The following is a 21,013-nucleotide window of genomic DNA, read 5'->3' as shown; positions in this document are numbered from 1 at the left end:
TTTAGAGAGAGGAAGGGAAGGAGAGAGAGAGAGTTGAAACATTGATGAGAGAGTCATTGATGAGCTGCCTCCTGCACGCCCCTCACCGGGCATTGAGCCCGCAACCCAGGCATGTGCCCTGAAGAGGAATTGAACCGCGATCTCCTGGATCCTAGGTTGATGCTCAACTGCTGAGCCATGCCTGGTTGGGGGGGACATTCACTTTTGAAAAGAGTTACATAAAGTATTTGTAAACCAAATATTTTAATAATCTTGACCCTAAATTTCTAAGGAATAATATTTATATGAAGTAATTTTTGTAAACACACAAGAGGGAAGACTTCAGTAAGGTCCTCAGAACATGAAGAAGTATCTTCCAACCCACCCTAATTCAGTATGACTTCATCTTAAATTGATTATATCTGCAACTGCCGTAAGACTGTATTCCCAAGTGTGGTCATATTCACAGGTATTGAGGGTTACGATTTTAACATATTTAGTTGGTGGACACAAATCAATGCATAAGAGTAGTGTAGAGAACAGGAATGGTTGTAGCATAGTTACCTCTTAATCAGAGTGCAAATATATTTAAAATAAACAGTAGAGGAACTCTAGCTCTTTCATAGGCAATTAACTATATTTTTAAAATAATAGAGAAATATAGTCAGCATAAGACACAAAAAGTTATTTTTGTAAACTAAAGAATCTCTGCTAACTCAGAAGATTACACAGAAGGTAAAGAATAGCATTTACTTGAAGGCCTGGGTTGGAAAAGAAACTGGGTGGAGGTGGACAATGGGGGAAAAAAGGGGGACATCTGTAATATTGTCAACAATAAAGATAAAAAATACTGAGCACAAAAAAAAGAAAAAAAATTACATTTACTGCCTTTAGTCAAGAGCAGAATAAATACATCAAAATAAATTTGTTATGTCATTCAAACAGAGAAAAACCCCAGTTTTAGTCTTGCTTCAATATAGAGCTTGGTGGTAAAGCATTTCTAAGTTTTTAAAAAGAAACCCATCAAAGCTGAGCTGTGCAAATGTTGCCAAAATATTAACATATATCATTTGTTTTCAGATACCAAAGCAAACAGAATTTGCTTCCTGAACCTTCTACAGCTTTCTATTTTCATTGGGTTTGTTTTTAACAATCCTCTTTCAGATGCTGGAACAACTAGACATTCTATCTTAGGATGAAGTTATCCTTTTTTTCCTCTTGATAAACAAAATTAGATCCTATTACCTTGCATAGTCAATCTTAACTTTTGGCTATAATTCTAGTACAGTCTCCATCACCTATTTTATGACTTTAACCAAAGTAACTAACTTACTTCACAGACCAGTACTCTGACAGTGGTTTAAGTGGTTAAAACTGATTTTAAATAGGAACTATTGTAACAGGAGAAAAGAGACCTCAGTATAGAACTGGCTCAATTCCCAATACAATTAGAATAAGTGGGGATTTATAGCCAAAGAGGAGATAGAAAAAAGGTGTCGGTGGATGGAAAATTGCTAAGAGGAGACATGAAGGATAGAGAGAATGCTTGTTAAAATGACCTAACAGAATTCTTCCTGAGGGCAGGCCAAGTGATCAGGTATCAAGGGTGGGGCTTTAGAAATTTTATTGGATATTAAAAGTGAGGTATTTTCTCTAAACTGACAGCAGCATTATTGCTAAAAGTGAGCTATGCAGTCCAGCAACAATGGGCCCCAGGTTGAGGCCTAGTGGACAAGTGGGCTCAGAGGAACCTGACTAAAGTTTGGTCAAGGAGAAGAGAGTCTTTGTCAACCTAAAGGTGGGTAACTGAGAACTGTCTGTCATAATGATTTCAGTAGACTAACAAAGCTCAGGAAGACTCAGAATATAACTCCTACTGCCACAAACACCATAGGTATGCATTCTTAAAGGTAGTAAACATTCTTAGAATAGCAAAAACAAACACATTTACTAACATGATCCAAAGATATAGACACTCTATAAAGGTATAAGTAAAGACACACACACACACACCATGACTGATGTTTTAATAATCAGTCTTATTTAAAAATTATCCAATGAATTTCCACTAAACAGTTTACTAACACTAAACCAAAATCTTAAAATAACTAAGGATCTCAGAAGTTATATTTCAGTGGACTCACTATAAAACTGTCAAAATGATAATTCCAGTTGTTTGAATACACAATTTTTTTTTGTAATTCTGAATGCTTTCTTTATACTCCATTCTGATAAGATCAGGGAGAAGATCTATGGCTATTTTATAAAAAAAAGTTACCAAATCAGTCTGTTGTCCAAGAATTAATTTTGATTATTTGAATTTGAATTTTCATATAAAAATGCCAAAGAACTTACATACATATGTGCATAACCCATGGACAGACAATAGTGTGGTGAAGGCCTGGGGACCAAGTGGGAGCAGGGTGGAGGGGGTCAATGGGGGGAAAAAAGAGGGACATCTGTAATACTTTCAACAATAAAGATAAATTTTTAAAAATGCTGTGAGCCTTAATTTACGTGAGATTTTTTTCTCTAAAAAATGGCATATATAAAACAGTGGAAATTCCATTTTCTTTATTTTTTAGGAATTTGCAGAATATTAGGTTCAAGTCAGTACTTACTAATCTCCATCAAGCAATACTAATAGAACTCCTTTAAGAGACTTTATATTTAATTTATTAATATATCTTTGAATTAGGAAAAGATTTCACTCTCGTACAATGGAAGAAAAACCTCCTAGATTATAGAAACACAGTCACACATAAAAATATTAAGGTCAGTTACAGAACTTCAGTTACTGATCAAGACTCGGATTTACCAAAAATTAAAAGTATAGTTAGATACACAAAATCTCACATTGGATCTCTAATGGGACCTCTACTTCCAATGGAAACAAGACTAACATAGAAAAGATGTAAACAGACAAAAAGATTGGAAAAAACAAAAGCCAACTAACAAACCAAAATTTCTATCATCTGTCATCTGATAGAGAATAGGTTCCACCATTGAGAATAATAATGATTAGATCACAAAACCAAATTCACCATCTCTGTTGCTACTACTGAGGAATAAACTATCAGCCCTGTGTAAACCAGGATTGGAAACAAACGGCCGAAACCCAGAAACAAACAAGTCTACAGTGATTTTTCTTTAATTATTTTTCTTTTAATTTTATTTTGTATTGGCTTCAGGTGTACAGCTTAGTGGTTGGACAATTATATACTTTACATAGTGTTTCCCTCAATGTTTCCAGTGCCCCAACTGACACCGTATCACAATATTATTGACTGTTATCACAATATTATTGACTGTATTCCCTAGGCTTTACTTACATCCCCGTGACTATTTTGTGATACCACTTTGTACTTCTTAATCCCTTCGCCTCTTTCACCCAGTCCCCTAAACCCTCTCCTCCTGGCAATCACTAGTTCACTTTCTATTTCTGTGAGCCCGTTTTAATTTTGTTTGTTCATTTATTTTGTTCTTTAGATTCCACATATAAGTAAAATCATATGGTATTTGTCTTTCTCTGGCTGGCTCATCTCACTGAGCATAATACCCTCTAGGTCCATTCATGCTGTTGCAACTGGTAAGATTTCATTCTTTTTTTAATGGCTGAGTAATATTCATTGTATATATGTACCACAGCTTTTTTTACCCACTTGCCTATTGAAGGGCACTTGGGCTACTTCCATATCTTGGCTATTTTAAATAACACTGCAATGACTATAGGGGTGCATATATTCTTTCAAATTTAGTGTTTTGGGTTACTTTGGATAAATCCCCAGAAGTGGAATTGCTGGGTCATAAGGCAGCTCCATTTTTAATTTTTTGAGGAAACTATGCTGTTTTCCACAGTGGCTGCACCAGTCTGCATTCCCACCAGCAGTGTACTAGGGGTCCCCTTTGTCCACATCCTGGTCAACACTTGTCGTTTGTGGATTTATTGATGATACCTTTCTGACAGGTGTGAGGTGGTGTCTCATTGTGGTTTTAATTTGCATTTCTCTGACAAATAGTGATGCTGAGCATCTTTTTATATGTCTATTGATCGGTTTCCTGTATGTCGTCTTTGGAGAAGTAGCTATTCAGGTCCTCTGCCCATTTTTTTAATTGGATTGTTTGTCTTCCTGGTGTTGAGTAGTATGAGTTCTTAATAAATTTTAGATATTAGCCCCTTATCAGATGTATCCTTGGTGAATATGTTCTCCCATTCAGTGGGTTGTCTTTTCATTTTGTTGATGGTTTTCTTTGCTGTGCAAAAACTTTTTGTTTGCTGCAGTCCCATTTGTTTATTTTTTCTTTTGTTTCCCTTGCTTGAGGAGATAAGCCAGAAAAAATATCGCTATGAGAAATATCCATGATTTTATTGCCTTTGTTTTCTTCTAGGATTTTTATGGTTTTGAGTCTTACATTTAAGTCTTTAATCCATTTTGAGTTTATCCTTGCATATAGTGTAAGAAGGTGGTCTAGTTTCGTTTTAGGTGGTCTAGCTTTGTTTTAAAAGCATCATTTTTTATAAAGTAAATCTTTCATTGGTTTTATTTTTATGCACATTTTCTTGCTGGGTTTGCTTGGATGGGGATCCTGAAAGTGACAAAAAGATATGGAAGAATTGATATGCACTGGGGTCAATACTCAGAGGTTTCTGGAAAAGGAGAGCTTTGAGTAGGTTTTGAAGGGTAAAAAATGCACAACTGCCTCCTGCCTCCAGGCCTGACCTGCTGTTCCTTTTCCTAGAAGGGTCCTCAATGCCTCTTTGCCATGCTGGCTCCTTCTCACCCTTCAGACCTCAGCTGCCTTGACCACCTAACATGAATAAACAGTTCACCCTGTTACTCTCTCCCATGCCATTGTCTTTAAATATGAAAGATATTCAAGCAATTTTTCCTACTTTTTCAGCATTATGTGTGCTTAGGCTGATTGAAATTTATAGTAAAATCCATGTGATTTTGTTTAAATGTCTTCACACTCCTGGGATATTCTATCTCATTTTAAACCACCAATCAGTGAGTAAGAATTGACAGGTAAAATTGCCAAAGGTGATGCTCTTAAAACACCCAGTCTCAGTTTTGTTTCATCTCCAGTGACTAATTATAATATTTTTCTTTCAATTGTTCTAACCAAATCAATTGGGTTCCAGGGAGAATTCCCTTGACCACATGAGCTAAGTTAGAAAATCCAGGTCTCTGAGCAGCACCTGGTCACTATTCTCCAGTGCTGTTAATTAATTGCCTTTTAAAATTCTTTTGGCTTTTTATATCATAGTATTGGTACAAGCAGAAGCTCAGTTAGCAACGTATTCTAGTCCCCTGAAGATGCTGTGGTCTGAGAACAGGTAGGTGGGAATATGGAAAGTCAAGACAACAACAGGAAAAAAATTAGACTTAATATATTCCATTCAGTTTCAGAAAAACTGTCTTAGTTGTAGAATCTCTGTGTGCAGATATCAATCAAATTTTGGCTGTGGTTAGGTAGGTTATAATGTAGGGAAAAGGAATCACGTGAGGGAGTATATAATGGGTTATAGATTGTGGAGGAAGGCAAATAACTAACTTTGACTTTACCTTGGTACTAGAAATGTGTCTTAGGTTTCCAGGGTAAAACTAAAGTTACGGAAGAGAGTCAGGGTCAGCACAATGTAATGTCTTTAGCACAGGCAAGGGATTTGGCAGTTCAAATGATGACTTAGAAAAAGATGTATTCACTTTTTATTCCATTAACCTTTTTGAGGGATGTGAAAGACTTGTCATTTCTTATTGCTTAAACATTGGGGACATTAGTATCTTATTTCCAAGATGTATTGCTTGGGTGCCTAGAAAAAGCCTAATTCTACCTGTCAAATTAGGGAGTACATTAGGTATATGGCTATTGTGTGTGTGTGTGTGTGTGTCTAGAGATAATTAATTCTTCCATAAAATTTACATTTTTATGAAGTGTGGCCATTATTAGCTCAGAGTGTTTCTAAAAATTACTTATTAGCAACTGTTTAGAAATCTTTCTTCCTTTGCTTTTCTGTCATCCATCCTTTATCTGTCCATTTGTTCAGTATCTTTTCCTCTCTCAATCCGGTTCTGCTTCCATCTATCCATCCATTCATCCATCCACTTGCTCTTTCACCCATCGAACAAATACTAATTAGCGGTACACCGTGTGATGGGGATGGTGCCAGGGAACCTGGGGGAATAGAATAATATATAAGACTTTGACTTTTCCCTGAAGATACTTATATTTTAATGCAGGGCTTCTCAGCCTTGGCACTATTGACATTTGGGGTTGGATAATTCTTTGTTGCTGGGGCTACACTGTTATCCTGAGCACTGTAAGATGTTTAGTAGCATCCCTGACCTCTACCCATTAGATTCCAGTAACAACTCTGATCCTCCCAGTTGTGACAACCAAAAATGTTTCCAGACATTGCCAAGTGTCCCCTGTGGGGAAGTAAAGCATCCTGAGTAAGAACACTGGTTTAATGAGAGAAACTAAAATGGGTATATTTCCCTGCATTTGATAAGTCCTATAAGAAAGGTGCACATATGGGGGATGCATTATGGATATATTCTGTCTTTGCTCCCACCTTTGATCATTCTAATATACTTCTGCAAAGTAGTTCTTGGTTCATTCCCAAAAGGAGATCATATATATCAGGAAATTATTCATTAAAACTCATGATTGGCTTCTGCACTGTAGTGACTTTTGCTGTTTCATCTGATAGATCATCATCCAGGTCAATTATTCAGCCAAGTGGTTAATTAGACTTTATTGTTGCTTTTTCTTCCATGTAGTTTCTGTTGAAATGACTTGTAGAGATATTTAACATAAAGGCTATTTTTAAGAAAGTAGTTATTAAATACTAAACTATTAAAAAGGAGCCAGTATGTAGATCAGGATGCAAAGAACTGGAAATTTGTAATCAACAACAAAAATTTTGGGGGGGGGGGCAATGTGTATTTTTTAAAATAAAATTTTTTGATTTACTTTTAATTGAGGTTATTATTACTTCTATATTAGTAATTTTTCAAGCACAGATCTTTAGTAGTTTATGCCGCAAACAAAGGTTGGCAATAGTTAAACAATATTCCATTAGATCTTACTGGGTGTGAGATGTTTGTACTGACTTGCTCACAGTAGTTAACATAGGTCCTTTATCATTACATATCCTTTGCTTACATTATTTCATTCATTGACGCTCCAGTGCTGTTCTCTCAAATTCTAGATTGAAACATATCTTGCTTCAGGTTTTGGAGAGAGTATTGATGGAATGTCATGGTTAATTATGTGCTTTTAATTCTAACATTCAAGGAATCATTTGAATATTGCTTCAAATGCTTTCCTGTTCATTTGGTCTTATAAAACTTTGACTTTAGGAATTCTTTACCTATTGGCCATGAATAGAATTGGGAGGGGTTTGCAGTTTCCTTCTTGCTGAGGCTCTGATCGTTAGTAGGTGTCAATGACAACAGAGTTTTACTATACTATTGACAATTATTAGCTCTTTATTTTCAGAATTAAATATTTTTCAGTTTTAATTTACCCTGGTTATATACCTATAAAGAGAGGCTTAGGAGGATTAAATTTTTCTCTGCCTAACTTTTTAGACAAGCAGAGGAAACTTCTTAAATAGCTGTACAACTGACTCTTGGCTGTAATATTTCAATTTTCATCTTTGGCGTGTGCAGTTGAGTACATACAGATTTCTATCACAGTTCTAGATGTCTTGGCAGAATAAATGCACATGACGCAGAAAGAGAATGGCTTCCTTGTGCCATCTGCCATTCATTGTAGTAGAAGTGGCTAATATATTCTTTAGGAGCTTGATCTGCATCTTTGCCCAAATGCAATCTGGTCTGCCCTTGATAAGTTGGCCAGTGTAGCCAACCATAGCAGAGGCACATTTTGTCTTTTGGTACATGCAGGTCTGACAGTAACTGAGTTGAGATTTTTATGGCTAAATGTAGAAGCTAATATTCTGTAGGTCTAGTATTTTGCTCTTCATTTGCATTTTTGGATGTGTGTTGGGTTAATAATTTGGTCACATGGTATAGAGAGGTCAGTGACTTAGCTTTAAAAAAATAAAGAATATTTTGTTCTCTTCACTCAAAAATTCCTACTGGATTATAACATTTCAGCCTGTACTGCTCTTGTGATATCGAGTTCCATAGCTTTCTACTTGCTGTGTTAGAGATGACTTCTTTTTATTTCCCACAGATTTTCTTCTTAAAGTTTTAAATGCCTCCTTATTCTAGTGTCCTTATTAAATTTAGTGGCTAAATGTATATTTACTAGTACCTTTCATAATTTTTGTTTATTTTCTTATGAAAACTCTGCAATGACATGCACTATTTTACAGTCCCTAAAAGGTGAGGGGTATTTATAGCCCTGTACATTTCACCATGCATCATCTCAGTACATCCAGAAGATGACCACCTCTCACTACCTTTACCTTTATCACCTTACTTCTAACCCGCCATCATTTCTTGCTTGGATTATTGCAGTAATAATCCTGGCTCTATCCTGGAGACTCTAAAGTGTATTCACAATGCAGCAGCCAGTGTGATCTCTTAGCAACGTAAGCCAGATTTTCTTGTTCCCCTGTTCAAACTCCAGTTGCTTGTCTCATTCAGAACAATAACCAAAGTCCTATGGCTTATAAGGCCCTACTACATACACCACTCCCCTTGCCCGGCCCCCAAAAAACTCAGGTTCAGACCAAGTGAACTCACTTTACTCTTGCTGTTATCCCTACCTGGAATCTCCCCACCCCCAAACCTTCATGGTTTGCTCATTCACTTTCTTTAATTTTCTGATCAGTCAAATTATCAGCAAAATGTTTCCTATCAGTTCTATTTTATAAAAGCACCCCCATATTGCCCTATTCCCCTTCCTTGCCCAATTTTTCTCCAGAGTGAAATCATCAACTGACACCTATATATCTTTTTGTGTATTTGTTTTTTAATTGTCTTTTTTCCCCTGCCAAAACGTAGATCCACGAGGACAAGTACTTTTGTGTATTTTGTTCTAGGGTATATTCCTAGTGCTTAGACTACTTCCTGGGATGTAGTAGCTGCTTGATAAATGTTTGTTGAAGGAAATGAGTTAATAGATAAGACCTACTTCAGTCCAATCATTCATTTATTTAAAATCTTTTTCTCACGCCCAGTCGGGCATGGCTCAATGATTGAGCATCGACTTAGGAACCAGGAGATCTCGGTTCTATTCCCAGTCAGGGCACATGCCTGGGTTGTGGGCTTGATCCCCAGTGGGCAGGGGGAGGGGGATGCAGGAGGCAACTGACTGATCAATGACGACTCTCTCATCATTGATGTTTCTCTCTCTCTCTCCCTCTCCCTTCCTCTCTAAAGAAAAAAAATCTTTTTCTCACTACCTAATATTTGCAAGATACCGTATGGGATGAAAAATTATAGGCACAATGATTTATAACCTTGAACAGTTTATAATCATATGGAAGAAATAGACATGTGACCAATTCTAAATACATTAAGTAAACGTGGATGTATAGGTGGGCCATGAGGAAGGTTAGACAGATGAGGTACCATTTGATTTAGTTGTTAATGAATTAATCATATTTTAGGAAGTATAAAGTAGGATGATTTCTTGCTTGAGGAACAAAATCAGAGTCACAGGACCTTACCAGTCTCTTTGTCATGGAATAGTCCTCTTTTGCCTATCTAGTTTGGTTATTACTCCTCTAGGGAGAGAACAGTTAACACTGATCAAACTGATAAAGCAATTTAGTATCGAATGCCCTTTGTTTATGGTTTCATCAGGTGCATCCATGGACACCAGTCCACCAGATCACTCCCCATTCCTTGTGCTAGCAAGACCACCTGACAACTCTACTACTGTCATATGTCATGACAGCAACAGTGGCCAACAGGAGGTTATTTGATTTTTGTGAAATGCTCAGGTAATATTTGACTTCCAAAATTTATATACTTTTCCATAGAGGGTATTAATATAATAGTATTAATTTGAGTTGTGTCATTTTCTTCCTTTAGGTAACAGGAGAGTGCACCTACCAACTGAGTCAATGAATGGAGCCAATCATTCTGTGGTGTCTGAGTTTGTGCTCCTGGGACTCTCCAACTCCTGGGAGATCCAGCTTCTTCTTTTTTTCTTTTCTTGTCTTTTTTATATGTCTAGTATGATGGCAAACCTCCTCATAATGGTCACCGTGACTTCCGATCCTTATTTACACTCTCCTATGTATTTTCTGTTGGCCAACCTCTCCGTAATTGACATGATATTTTGCTCTATTGCAGCACCCAAGATGATTTGTGATCTTTTCAGGAAGCAGAAAGTCATCTCCTTTGGGGGCTGTGTAGCTCAGATCTTCTTTAGCCATGCTGTTGGAGGCACTGAGATGGTGCTGCTCATCGCCATGGCCTTTGACAGATATGTGGCCATCTGTAAGCCCCTCCACTACCTGACCATCATGAGCCCACGAATGTGTGTTTTGATTTTAGTGGTTGCCTGGACCACTGGTCTCATTCACTCTTCGGCCCAGTTGGCATTTGTGGTAAACTTGCCCTTCTGTGGCCCTAATGTAGTAGACAGCTTTTACTGTGACATACCCCGGATCATCAAACTGGCTTGCACAGACACCCATAAGCTGGAGGTCATGGTCACTGCTAACAGTGGGTTCATTTCCCTGGGTGCTTTCTTCTTGCTCCTTCTCTCTTACATCTTCCTCCTGGCCACTCTTCAGAAACACCCCTCAGGTGGTTCAGCCAAGGCTCTTTCCACACTGTCAGCTCATGTTATTGTGGTGGTTTTGTTCTTTGGGCCACTGATTTTTTTCTATATGTGGCCCTCTCCTGCAACACATCTGGATAAATTTCTAGCCATATTTGATGCAGTTTTAACGCCATTTCTAAACCCAGTCATTTATACATTCAGAAACAGAGAGATGAAGATGGCAATGAGAAGAGTGTTCCGTCAGACCATGGGGTTTAGAAAAAATCACTAAGTGGCTTTATTGAAACACTGAAGTTCCAAGTGATACTCATAAATTTTCTGTGCCTAATAGTCAACCTTAATGAAGAATGAATCATCTTTCTTAGGTCTGGTTCTTTTGTTTGCAACACGTTCCTTTGAGTCTTCATTTTGCTGACTGGCAGTGGTGGTTTCTGTGCATCAGATAAAACAGCGAACTCTACCAGTCTTTTTTAAAAAATATATCTTTAGCCCGGCTGGGCGTGGCTCAGCGGTTGAGCATCGACCTAAGATCCAGGCGATCCGGGTTCCATTCCCGGTCAGGGCACATGCCTGGGTTGTGAGCTCAATCCCCAGTCTGGGGCGTGCAGGAGGCAGCCGATCAATGACTCTCTCATCATGGATGTTTCTCTCTCTCTCTCTACCTTCCTCTCTCTGAAGTCAATAAAGATATATTAAAAATAAATAAAATAAAATAAATCTTTATTGATTTCAGAGAGAGGAAAGGAGAGGGAGAGAGAGATAGAAACATCCATGATGAGAGAGTTATTGACCGAGCTCACAACCCAGGCATGTGCCCTGACAGGGAATCGAACCCGGATCACCTGGATCCTAGGTCGATGCTCAACCACTGAGCCACACCCAGCCTGGCTCTACCAGTCTTGAAGAAGTGGCTTCATGTAGGAGATAAACCTTATTGTTCAACCCTGCCCTAGCTCTTGGTTGTTTCCCATACTTTTGTAATTGTCCTAACAAACAGCCAATTATATTTTGAGTGGCTCCCAGTGGTTGAGGGTGTGCCAAGACCTGTCAGTGTCCCAGAAGGAGAGGATCTCAGGCAGCACCTAGATTCAGGCTGATGGAAAGACAGACCTTCAGGCAGCAGCTTTTAAAGTATGCAAATATATGCAGCCTTGTGGGACCTCAAGCATAAGCCCTGCTGATCACCAGTGCCAGGCGATCCCCTGGACGGCATTTGCAAAAATTGGGGTTTCAGATGAGTATATAAGCTTCTGCCTGGGAGATAATGGTGAGCTGAGTGAAGCAGAGGGAGAGCGCAGAGGTGGTTTGTGCCCGCCTCTATTCCCTGAGAGCAAGTCTGTCCCTGCGCCCCTACATCTGGGTCAACCTGAAGCCTGCCCCTCAGGCCAAAGCTCCAGGACAGGCAAATAGGCCTCTGTCACAGAAAGACTGGGGTGTGTTTCAGCCTGCTATCTGTGCTGTGCACTGGGGGTGGTCGTCTGCCAAGAACTGTCTCTCTGATTTTTACAGTCTGCTGGGATCCAGGAATGCCAGACCCCTGGCCACCAGTGTCAGGTGTTCAAGGGGCATTCCCTGGGTGGCAGCCACAAACCCAGGGTACCAGATACTCATGTAAAACTCTCTGTGGGGAAATACTAATGCGCTAGAGTGGTGATTTTCAACCTTTTTATCTCATGGCACACATAAACTAATTACCAAACTGCAGCACACACACACACACACACAATATATATATATATATTGCTGATCTGACCAAAAAAAGGGTATAATTTTGATTCATTCACACCAGATGGCTATTGTTGTGTTGGCTGTTGTCATTTTTTAAAATTTGACAATCTAAGGGAAAAGAGGTCAGTGTCCCTGACTAAATATTCAGGTATTGCATGCTTTAAAAATCCTTGTGGCCCAGCTGGAGTTGGCTCAGTGGTTGAGCATTGACCTATGAACTAGGAGGTCACGGTTGGATTCCCTCAGGGCACATGCCGGGGTTGCAGACTCGATCCCTGGTAGGGAGCATGCAGGAGGCAGCCGATCAGTGATTTTCTTTCATCATTGATGTTTCTATCTCTCTCTCCCTCTCCCTTGCTCTCTCTGAAGTCAATTAAAAAAAACATTAAAAAAAATTTCTTGTGGCACATGGGTTGAAAATCACTGCTCCAGAGCTTGGCAGAGGGAGAGAGAGAAGATGGTGCTGGCCAGTCTGTCTGGAAAGTGCTCCAGTGGGCCCTCAAATGTGTGCCAGATAGGATGCCTGCCCCTCAGGCTAATGCTCCAAGACAAGCAAAAATCAAAGACGCTTCTCCCCAACAGTCCAGAAAGCCCTTGATCGCTGCTTTCACGCTGGGCCCTGGGGCAGGTGAGTCCTGAGCCTGAAAAGCAGTTTCTCAGATGGTGATAGCCTGGATGGTTTTGTGGGTGAGAGCCCTATTGGTTTTCAAGCTAGATGTCTTGGGAGCTTGTCTCAGGTGCAGGTCTTAAAAGCTGGGGTGCTTGTGGGGTTCAAACCCTTTCCTCACCAGGGAGAAGCTCCAGGTTTTGGCTCCTCCCCACTGTGGGTCGCTGTGCCTGGTGTGGGGTTCATGGCGAGATTGTGTTCCAGCCTCTCCTACCTGCTAAGATATGGGCCTTCTCTCCCTGGCTCCACGTGTAGGAATCATTTAGCCAGTTTTTAGGGTTTTTTAAAGAGGAAGTTGTTCCACATGTACCTGTAGATTTGGTGTGTTCACGGGAGAAGGTGAGTTCAGGGCCCTCTTAGGTCGCCCCCGTGAACCAGAACCAGGGCTACCTACTGAGGGTTCACGGACCCTCACCACCCATGCACTTGTCTATTTTGTTTTTACTGAAGAAAGAGTGACATTCTTTCCTGATTAGAAAGAGAGACTTTTATATTAAAGGTATTGAAATCAAAGATTATATTAACCCTTCTGTTTCAGTTCCCAAATTACTGTGCCAATAATACCTTTCACACATGTTAAATAATGATGTAAATAAGTGTTTTTCAGGAGAACCATGCTATTATTTTCAAGTTATTCTGCCCTATAATTGGTACATTTGTTAAAACCATGCTTCATTATCTGTTTGTATTCCATAGCTCCCTTTTCACTTTTTCTGCTTTGCTATTTCAGCCTTTTGGTTACTGTCAAAAAGGAGCAATTATCTTTACGATCTGTTGTTACTTACACATTCTAATTCACAAATCTTGCTTTCATACTTTTTTCCATAGATTGAAGAATGTTCTTGATTTTATTTTTAGTCAAGTAAATCAGGAGTTAGCAAACTTTTTCTGTAAAGGGCCAGATTATTTTTCAGATTGGTTGCAGATCTCCATTGCAACCACTCAATTCTGCTGTTGTAGTATTGAAATAACCATAGACAACACATAAATGAATAGACTTTGTTGAGTTCCAATAAAACTTTATTTACAAAAACAGGAGGCAGGCCAGATTTGGAATGCTCAACATATAGATTTCCTTATTCACCCAAATATCATAGTCTTTCTGTTAAAACAAGAATCTAAAATAAAAGACACTATAACATCGCACAAAATTTGCAGTTAAAATTCAGAGATTCTGGTCCCAATAGCACCAACTTACTTGCTGTGTTATCTAAATTACTTAACCTCTCTGAATTTCAGTTTCTTCAAAAGCTGCAATACAACTCCCAGATTATGGTTATGACTAAATCAGATGCTATTTGAAAAGGCTTTATCCATTTAACAACTAGCCCGGGTTCCTTTTCTGGGCTGTTACCATTTGCTTGGCTGTTACCAGTTTAAAAATAAAATCTATTTTATGTTCTAATACATATTACACTTATCTTCTACTTTGTACTCCCCTCACCCCATAGAAATGTCTTGTGATATATTGCCATTATCTTGTCTTTTTATAGTATTGTGGTATATACTTTTATTGCTTTGTGTCACCTGTCAAGCTTTGTTTTTCAGTTCATTGGTAAAAATGTCAAATATTTACAGAATACGTACTATGTGTCAAGGCACTGCTCTTAGCTTTACTTGTATTAATTCATTTAATCCTCATAGCAATCCTTGAGATCGATACTATTATCATCCCATTTTACAGAGTGGGAGATGGAGCACACAGATGTTAAATTACTTGTCTAATGTTAGTAAATGGTATATTTGAGTTTAATTCTGGGCAGTCTGGTTCCGGAGGCTGGATTTTTAATCATTATTTTATTTGTCTTCTAAGAATATCATCTGATCTTTTTCTAATGTCACCTTCACTTTTATTTTTAAAAATAAATATATATGCATTTATTAAAATTAGAATTTATGAATATATACTTTTCAACCTTTTTCTTACTAAATATTATGACTATTTTTTCAAGGAATACTGGCTCCTATCAGCCATGATCAGGGAGGGGCCAACGTCTGTCACATCATATTGCTGTTGTATCCTTGATTCTGATCCCACTGGGCTGGGGCTTTGTTATCATGTAGCTCCAAGTTTTGTAGCCCAGGTGTCAGGTTCCCTCTCCCTGAGCCTCAGGTCCAGCATTTCTAGTTCCATATTGTTGTCAGATTCCTGTGCATGGACCCACACCCCTGCAAGTCACCCATCTCTGCCCAGAGAACAGCAGGACTTGGGGTGCCCTCTGCCCACACCACCAGGTGCATCTACTCAGCTCACACCCTCCCTTTTTGACGATCCTTGCTCAAGTGTTTCTTTACCACAGTGTTTTTCCCACCTGACCACCTGATGTAAAATGAAAAACAACTTTCTCCAATCCCTGCTCTGGCAACCCTTGTCAGTGTTACTCCAGTTAAAATTTTACATACACGTATCAAAACCTAACATAGAATTTACATATGTATCTAAGTTTCTATATATTTAACTGTATTTGTGTAACTATGTATCTATTCATCTATCTCTATCATCTATCTATCTCTATCTATCTATCTATCTATCTATCATCTATCTATCTATCTATCTATCTATCTATCTATCTATCTATCTATCATCTATCATCTCTATCTATCTATCATCTATCTATCTATCTATCTATCTATCTATCTATCTATCTATCTATCATCTATCTATCTATCATCTATCTATCATCTATCTATCATCTATCTATCTATCTATCATCTATCTATCTATCTATCTATCTATCTATCTATCTATCTATCTATCTATCATCTATCTATCTATCATCTATCTATATCTATTATCTATCTATCTATCTATCTATCTATCTATCTATCTATCTATCTATCATCTATCTATCATCTATCATCTTGTTATGTCCGAGAATCAGATCCCCTATGCGGCAGAAAGACAATCACTCCAGAGCTGATAATGTAACAGCAAAAGGGACTTTTATTCCAGCTAGCTGGGGTTCAGTTGTATCCAACGTAGTGGAATTCTGACTCGAACCCCGATCCAAATTTACAACAGGCTTATATAGGGTTACAGTGAGCAAGCAATCATTGTCCTTGCAAGGGTTGTAAATTCTTTAGGAAGGGTGGGCTCAGGATGTTTCTCAACCACAGGCGCCTGAAGCTTGAGTGCACCTGGTATTTGTCAAACCCACCGATTTAAGTTAATTCCTGGAACTGCCTCCACCCTCTGCAGTTTACTGAGTCAGTCATGTATGCCTTTTGTCCTGCCCCGGGGCCTAGGGGCCTGCCTCTGTCTCGGTGGGTCCTCACAGTATGTGCAGAAATTGAGCCTCAATCCTTATCTTACATCTTACACAAAATTAACTCAAAACGGATCCTAGACCTATATATAAAATCTAAAATGTTGAAACTTCTAGAAGAAAATATTGAACACTTTGCGACCTATGACCCAGCAATTCCACTTCTGGGAATATGTACAAAGAAACCTGAAACACTAATTCAAAAGAATATACGCACCCCTATGCTCATTGCAGCGTTACTTACAATAGCCAAGATTTGGAAGCAGCCCAGTGCCCACTGGTAGATGAGGGGTTAAAAAAGCTGTGGGACATTCACACAGCGGAATACGACGCAGACCTAAAAAGGATGCATTACCTTTTGCGACAGCATAATTGGTCCTGGAGAGTATTATGCTAAGTGAAATAAGCTAGTCAGAGAAAGACAAGTATCATATGATTTCACTTATATGTGGAATCTAATCAACACAATAAAGTAACAAACATAATGGAGACAGACTCATAGACACGGAGGATAGACTGACAGCTGTCAGAGGGGAGGGTTTGGGGCTAGAATCAGGCAAAGAAAAAGAATGAAAGACTCACGGACACAGACAACAGCATGACGATTGCCAGAGGGAAGGAGGGCGGGGGAGGCAGAAGAGGGTGAAGGGGGATAGATGGTGACGGAAGGAGACCTGACTTGGGGTGGTGAACAGATGATACAATATACAGGTGAGGTGTTTTAGAATTGTACATCTGAACCCTAAGTCATTTTATTAACCACTGTCACCCAATCAATTTAATCAAAAAACAGTTCTAAAATGGCAAAAGAACTCATTGTCATAAGAAAACCAAATGCTTTTCTTTCTCCTCATTAATAACTCCCCCGCTTAGCTACACTGGGAAAACCTAAAGGACCATAGGCCGCGATTCCCTAGGCCAAGTGATCTCACAGTCTCAGATCTCTGCAGCCTCCTTTGGCCGTTACCCCCTGGGGCTGTAATCAGCTGCTGCTCTGATTGTTTTATACAGCTATTTGTGTTCGTCTGGAATGATCCTGCGTAGGATTCAGTCCATTCTGGAAGAACTATATCTTTCTGAATCTTTACTAATGCTGTTCTCTTAGTTCCCTGGCAAAATAGGTAGGTGGGAAGGTCTGAAATAAAATCTATAGTGAATAAATCAGCTAGCCAAGGTTCCTATGTTCTGGGAACACAAAAATTAAGCTTTTCTCAGCTTCTGTGATGTCAGCTTTCCATGTTGCAGGTTGCTGCTGGCACTAGAGGGTGGAGCAGGAGTCAGGCCCATGAACCGGTCACTTGCGTGATCAGTTGAGGGCATGAGTAGGGGGAATGAGAATAAAACTGTAGAAGAATGTCAGGGAAGACTCAGAGTTTAGTTATGACTATTTTTCTTCCTTTCCAAGTTTCCCAACTGTTTGACCTCTTTTTTAATTTTTATTTTTTGGGTTTCATGTGCCCTCCTTTCAGCCTGTGGTTTATGGTCAGTCTGGCCACCTGGTGGGTCTCTCCAGTGCCTAGAAACCTTTCATCCTTTTGTAACCTTCCGCCTCACCTTCCACCGACTTCTCAGCCCTCGTCGTCATCAGGGTTATAGCTCTTTTAGGCTGATGTCAAGCTGTGGAGCCTTGCTGGTGTGGGTTGGAACAGAGTGGCATGTAGGTGCTCTGGAAACTTTGTCATCCAGCCTCTAATGGGGGTTTTTCATTAATTCATTCTTTGGTAGCTCTATCATATTTATTATATTATTCATTCATTAATGAGCCCGTTTGATATGTATAATGTGTGTTCATGATATACCAGGTGCAAACTGCCCATTTACAAAGTGGCAAATTTTATGTAAATTCCTACCTCAATTTCCACTTCTTCTCTTTTATCATCCCACTTTCTTCAGTCACAAAATTACTCTGTTTCCTCCCTTTCTCCTCTGGTTTCCTCCTTCGTTCTTTTTAAAAATTTAATTAATGAACCTTATTCTTTAGAGCAGTTTTAGGTTCACAGCAAAATTGAGCAGAAGGTACAGATAGTTCTTATACACCTGTTTTCACACACACACACACACACACACACACACACACACACACACACACACACACGCATACACTCCCCTCTATCAACATCCTCCACCAGAGTAGCACTTTTGTTATAAGTGATGAACCCACACTGACACATAATTATCACCAAGTCTATATTTACAGTAGGGTTCACTCTTGGTGTTGTACATTTTATGAGGTTTGACAAATACGTAATGACCTGTATCCACCCCCGTAGTATCCTATGGAATAGTTTCGCTTCCTTCAAAGGTTTCCACAGTCTGTTTGCTCATCCCTCCCTCCCCTCTAACCCCTGGCAACCATTAATCTTTTTCCTGTCTGCATGGTTTTGCCTTTTCCTAAATGTCAAATAGTTGGAATCATATAGTATGTAGCCTTTTCAGACCGACCTCTTTCACTTAGTAATATGCATTTAAGTTTCCTCCATGTCTTTTCATGGCTTCATAACTCATTTCTTTTTAGCACTGAGTTATATTCCATTATTTGGATGTGCCAGTTTATTTATCCACTCACCTATTGAAAAACATTTTGGTTGCTTCCAAGTTTTGGCAATTATGAATGGAACCGCTATAAACCTCCATGTGCAGGTTTTTGTGTGGGCATGCTGTCAATCCATTCGAGTAAATACTAAGGAACATGATTGCTGAATCTTATGGTAAGAGTAGGTTTGGTTTTGTAAGAAACTGCCAAACTGTCTTCCTAAGTGGCTGTACCATTTTTTTCATTCCCACCAGCTTTCTGTTCCTGTTGCTCCAAATCCTTGCTAGCATTTTCTGTCATCAGTGTTTTGAATTTTGACCATTCAAATAGGTATGTAGTTGTGAGATATCTCAGTCCCTGGTTCCTGATGCAGAGCTCTGAGAAACCTTGTAATTTCCTAAGTAATAATGGCCAAGGATTATTTTTTGTCCTAATATTTGGCCTTTGACCCTGCTTCCTGACACAGGGCTCCTAGGTCCCTTGGAATTTGGTTCGAGGTGAGTCTTGGTGGGTGGGCTTCTGAAGAGGGGTTGGTCACCAGAAAGACAAAACCATGATTAGAAGCCTGGAATTTTCTTTTTTTTTTTTAAAAAAAATTTATTGAATTTATTGGGGTGACATTGGTTAATAAAATTATATAGGTTTCAAATGTACAACCCTATATCACCTGTATATTGTGTTCTGTGTTTCCCAGCCCAAGGTCAAGTCTCCTGTCACCATTTATCCCCCTTTGCTCTCTTCTATCTCCTCCCACTCCCCTTTCCCTCTGACAATCACCACACTGTTGTTTGTGTCTATGAGGTTGTGTTTTTGTTTTGTTTCATGCTTAGTCTCTTTCCTCCTTCATTCTTGATATACTCTTCTTTTTTGGCTTCTCTGGCCCACTGCTGGTTGTCCTCTGACCTCTGTGAGTGCTCTGCCTGATTTCCCTTTCCTTCCTTTTACATTATCAGTTTGACATTCTATATGGTTTGATCTCTGCTTTTTTTCTCTATACTCTTTCCCTCAGGGTCCTTATTATATATTCAGTTGTTACTTTTATGTGGATTACTATACAATTATATCTCGAATCTAATATTTTTCCATTCATTCTGTTTCTTCTTTCCACCTGGACATCTTTCTTGCTAATATCTGAAACTAACTGCTAAATAGAAATATAACCATCTATTTTCCCTATCTTCACAAATCCATGTCCAATTTTCTTATTTAAAAAAAAAATCCACCATTGTCTTATCTATTCATGCTCAAGTCTTGGTGTCATCTTTGACTTTACTCTCCTTCATGTTCACTCCAACTTTAATCGGTCACCAGTTCCTTTGGGTTTTCACTTCTCAGTATTTCTATTTTGTTCATTTACAGTCTAACAGCTATAACTGTTAGTGCATCTGTGTAGCCCTCCAGATCTGTCATATATCAGCATTCACTTAAGAGGACTCCCTGCTTTCATTGTTTCTTCTAATTGACCCATCACACTGATACATGAAGCATCTTCCCTTATTACTGGCCTCATCATCAATTCCTTGCACCCAATTCTTGATTGACTCCCTATATTTATTTAATAATTCTTAAATACCTAGAATGTTAGGCACAAACTAATCTCTACCACCTCTCTAATCTTATTTTTTTCCTGTTCTCTAAAACAGTAGCTATGCTGTGGACAGTCTTCATGCTTTGCCATTAACCCAATGAATACTGAACATATCTATTTTTCATATTTTACCACCTGCTTAAAATGACTTCTTTAGACCCTTCATTTGTGTATTATAGTATTTACCATCTTTTAAAGCTACACACAAATGCCATATCTGCTATGCTTTCTTTCCTCATCACTATAGTTATTTATTTTCACACTTCTCATATGTTAGAGGGTCTATTCCACTTCTATGACATGCATCACACAATGTCTGGTGTATATTTATATAAATATTAGGTAAGGATTGACTTTGTATAACATTGGTCTATCTTGAGATCTGGCATGTAGTATGTAAATCCATTTTATTATTTTATTTTATTAATTTATTTTTTATTTAAGTATAGTTGATATACAATCTTATATTGGTTATATTAGTTTCAGGGGTACAGTATATGATTTGATATTTTTATACTTTACATATGATCATC

General features: G+C 38.7%; 1 protein-coding gene across 1 annotated transcript; it reads left to right on the top strand.

The window, feature by feature from the left end:
• Positions 1-10,030: 10,030 nt before the first annotated feature.
• Positions 10,031-10,969, top strand: LOC308546605 (olfactory receptor 4F15-like; the record flags this gene model as incomplete). The annotated part of the gene is made up of 1 exon (XM_081115742.1): positions 10,031-10,969. The coding sequence occupies one exon, from the start codon at positions 10,031-10,033 to the stop codon at positions 10,967-10,969; it is 939 nt and encodes a 312-aa protein (XP_080971868.1).
• Between the last annotated feature and the right edge of the window lie 10,044 nt (positions 10,970-21,013).

The sequence above is a fragment of the Miniopterus schreibersii genome (genome assembly GCF_964146895.1).
Source record: "Miniopterus schreibersii genome assembly, chromosome: 1".
In the NCBI taxonomy this organism is placed as follows: domain Eukaryota; kingdom Metazoa; phylum Chordata; class Mammalia; order Chiroptera; family Miniopteridae; genus Miniopterus; species Miniopterus schreibersii.
The sequence above is the reverse complement of the archived record's forward strand: the minus strand, read 5'-3'. Positions and strand labels throughout refer to the sequence as shown.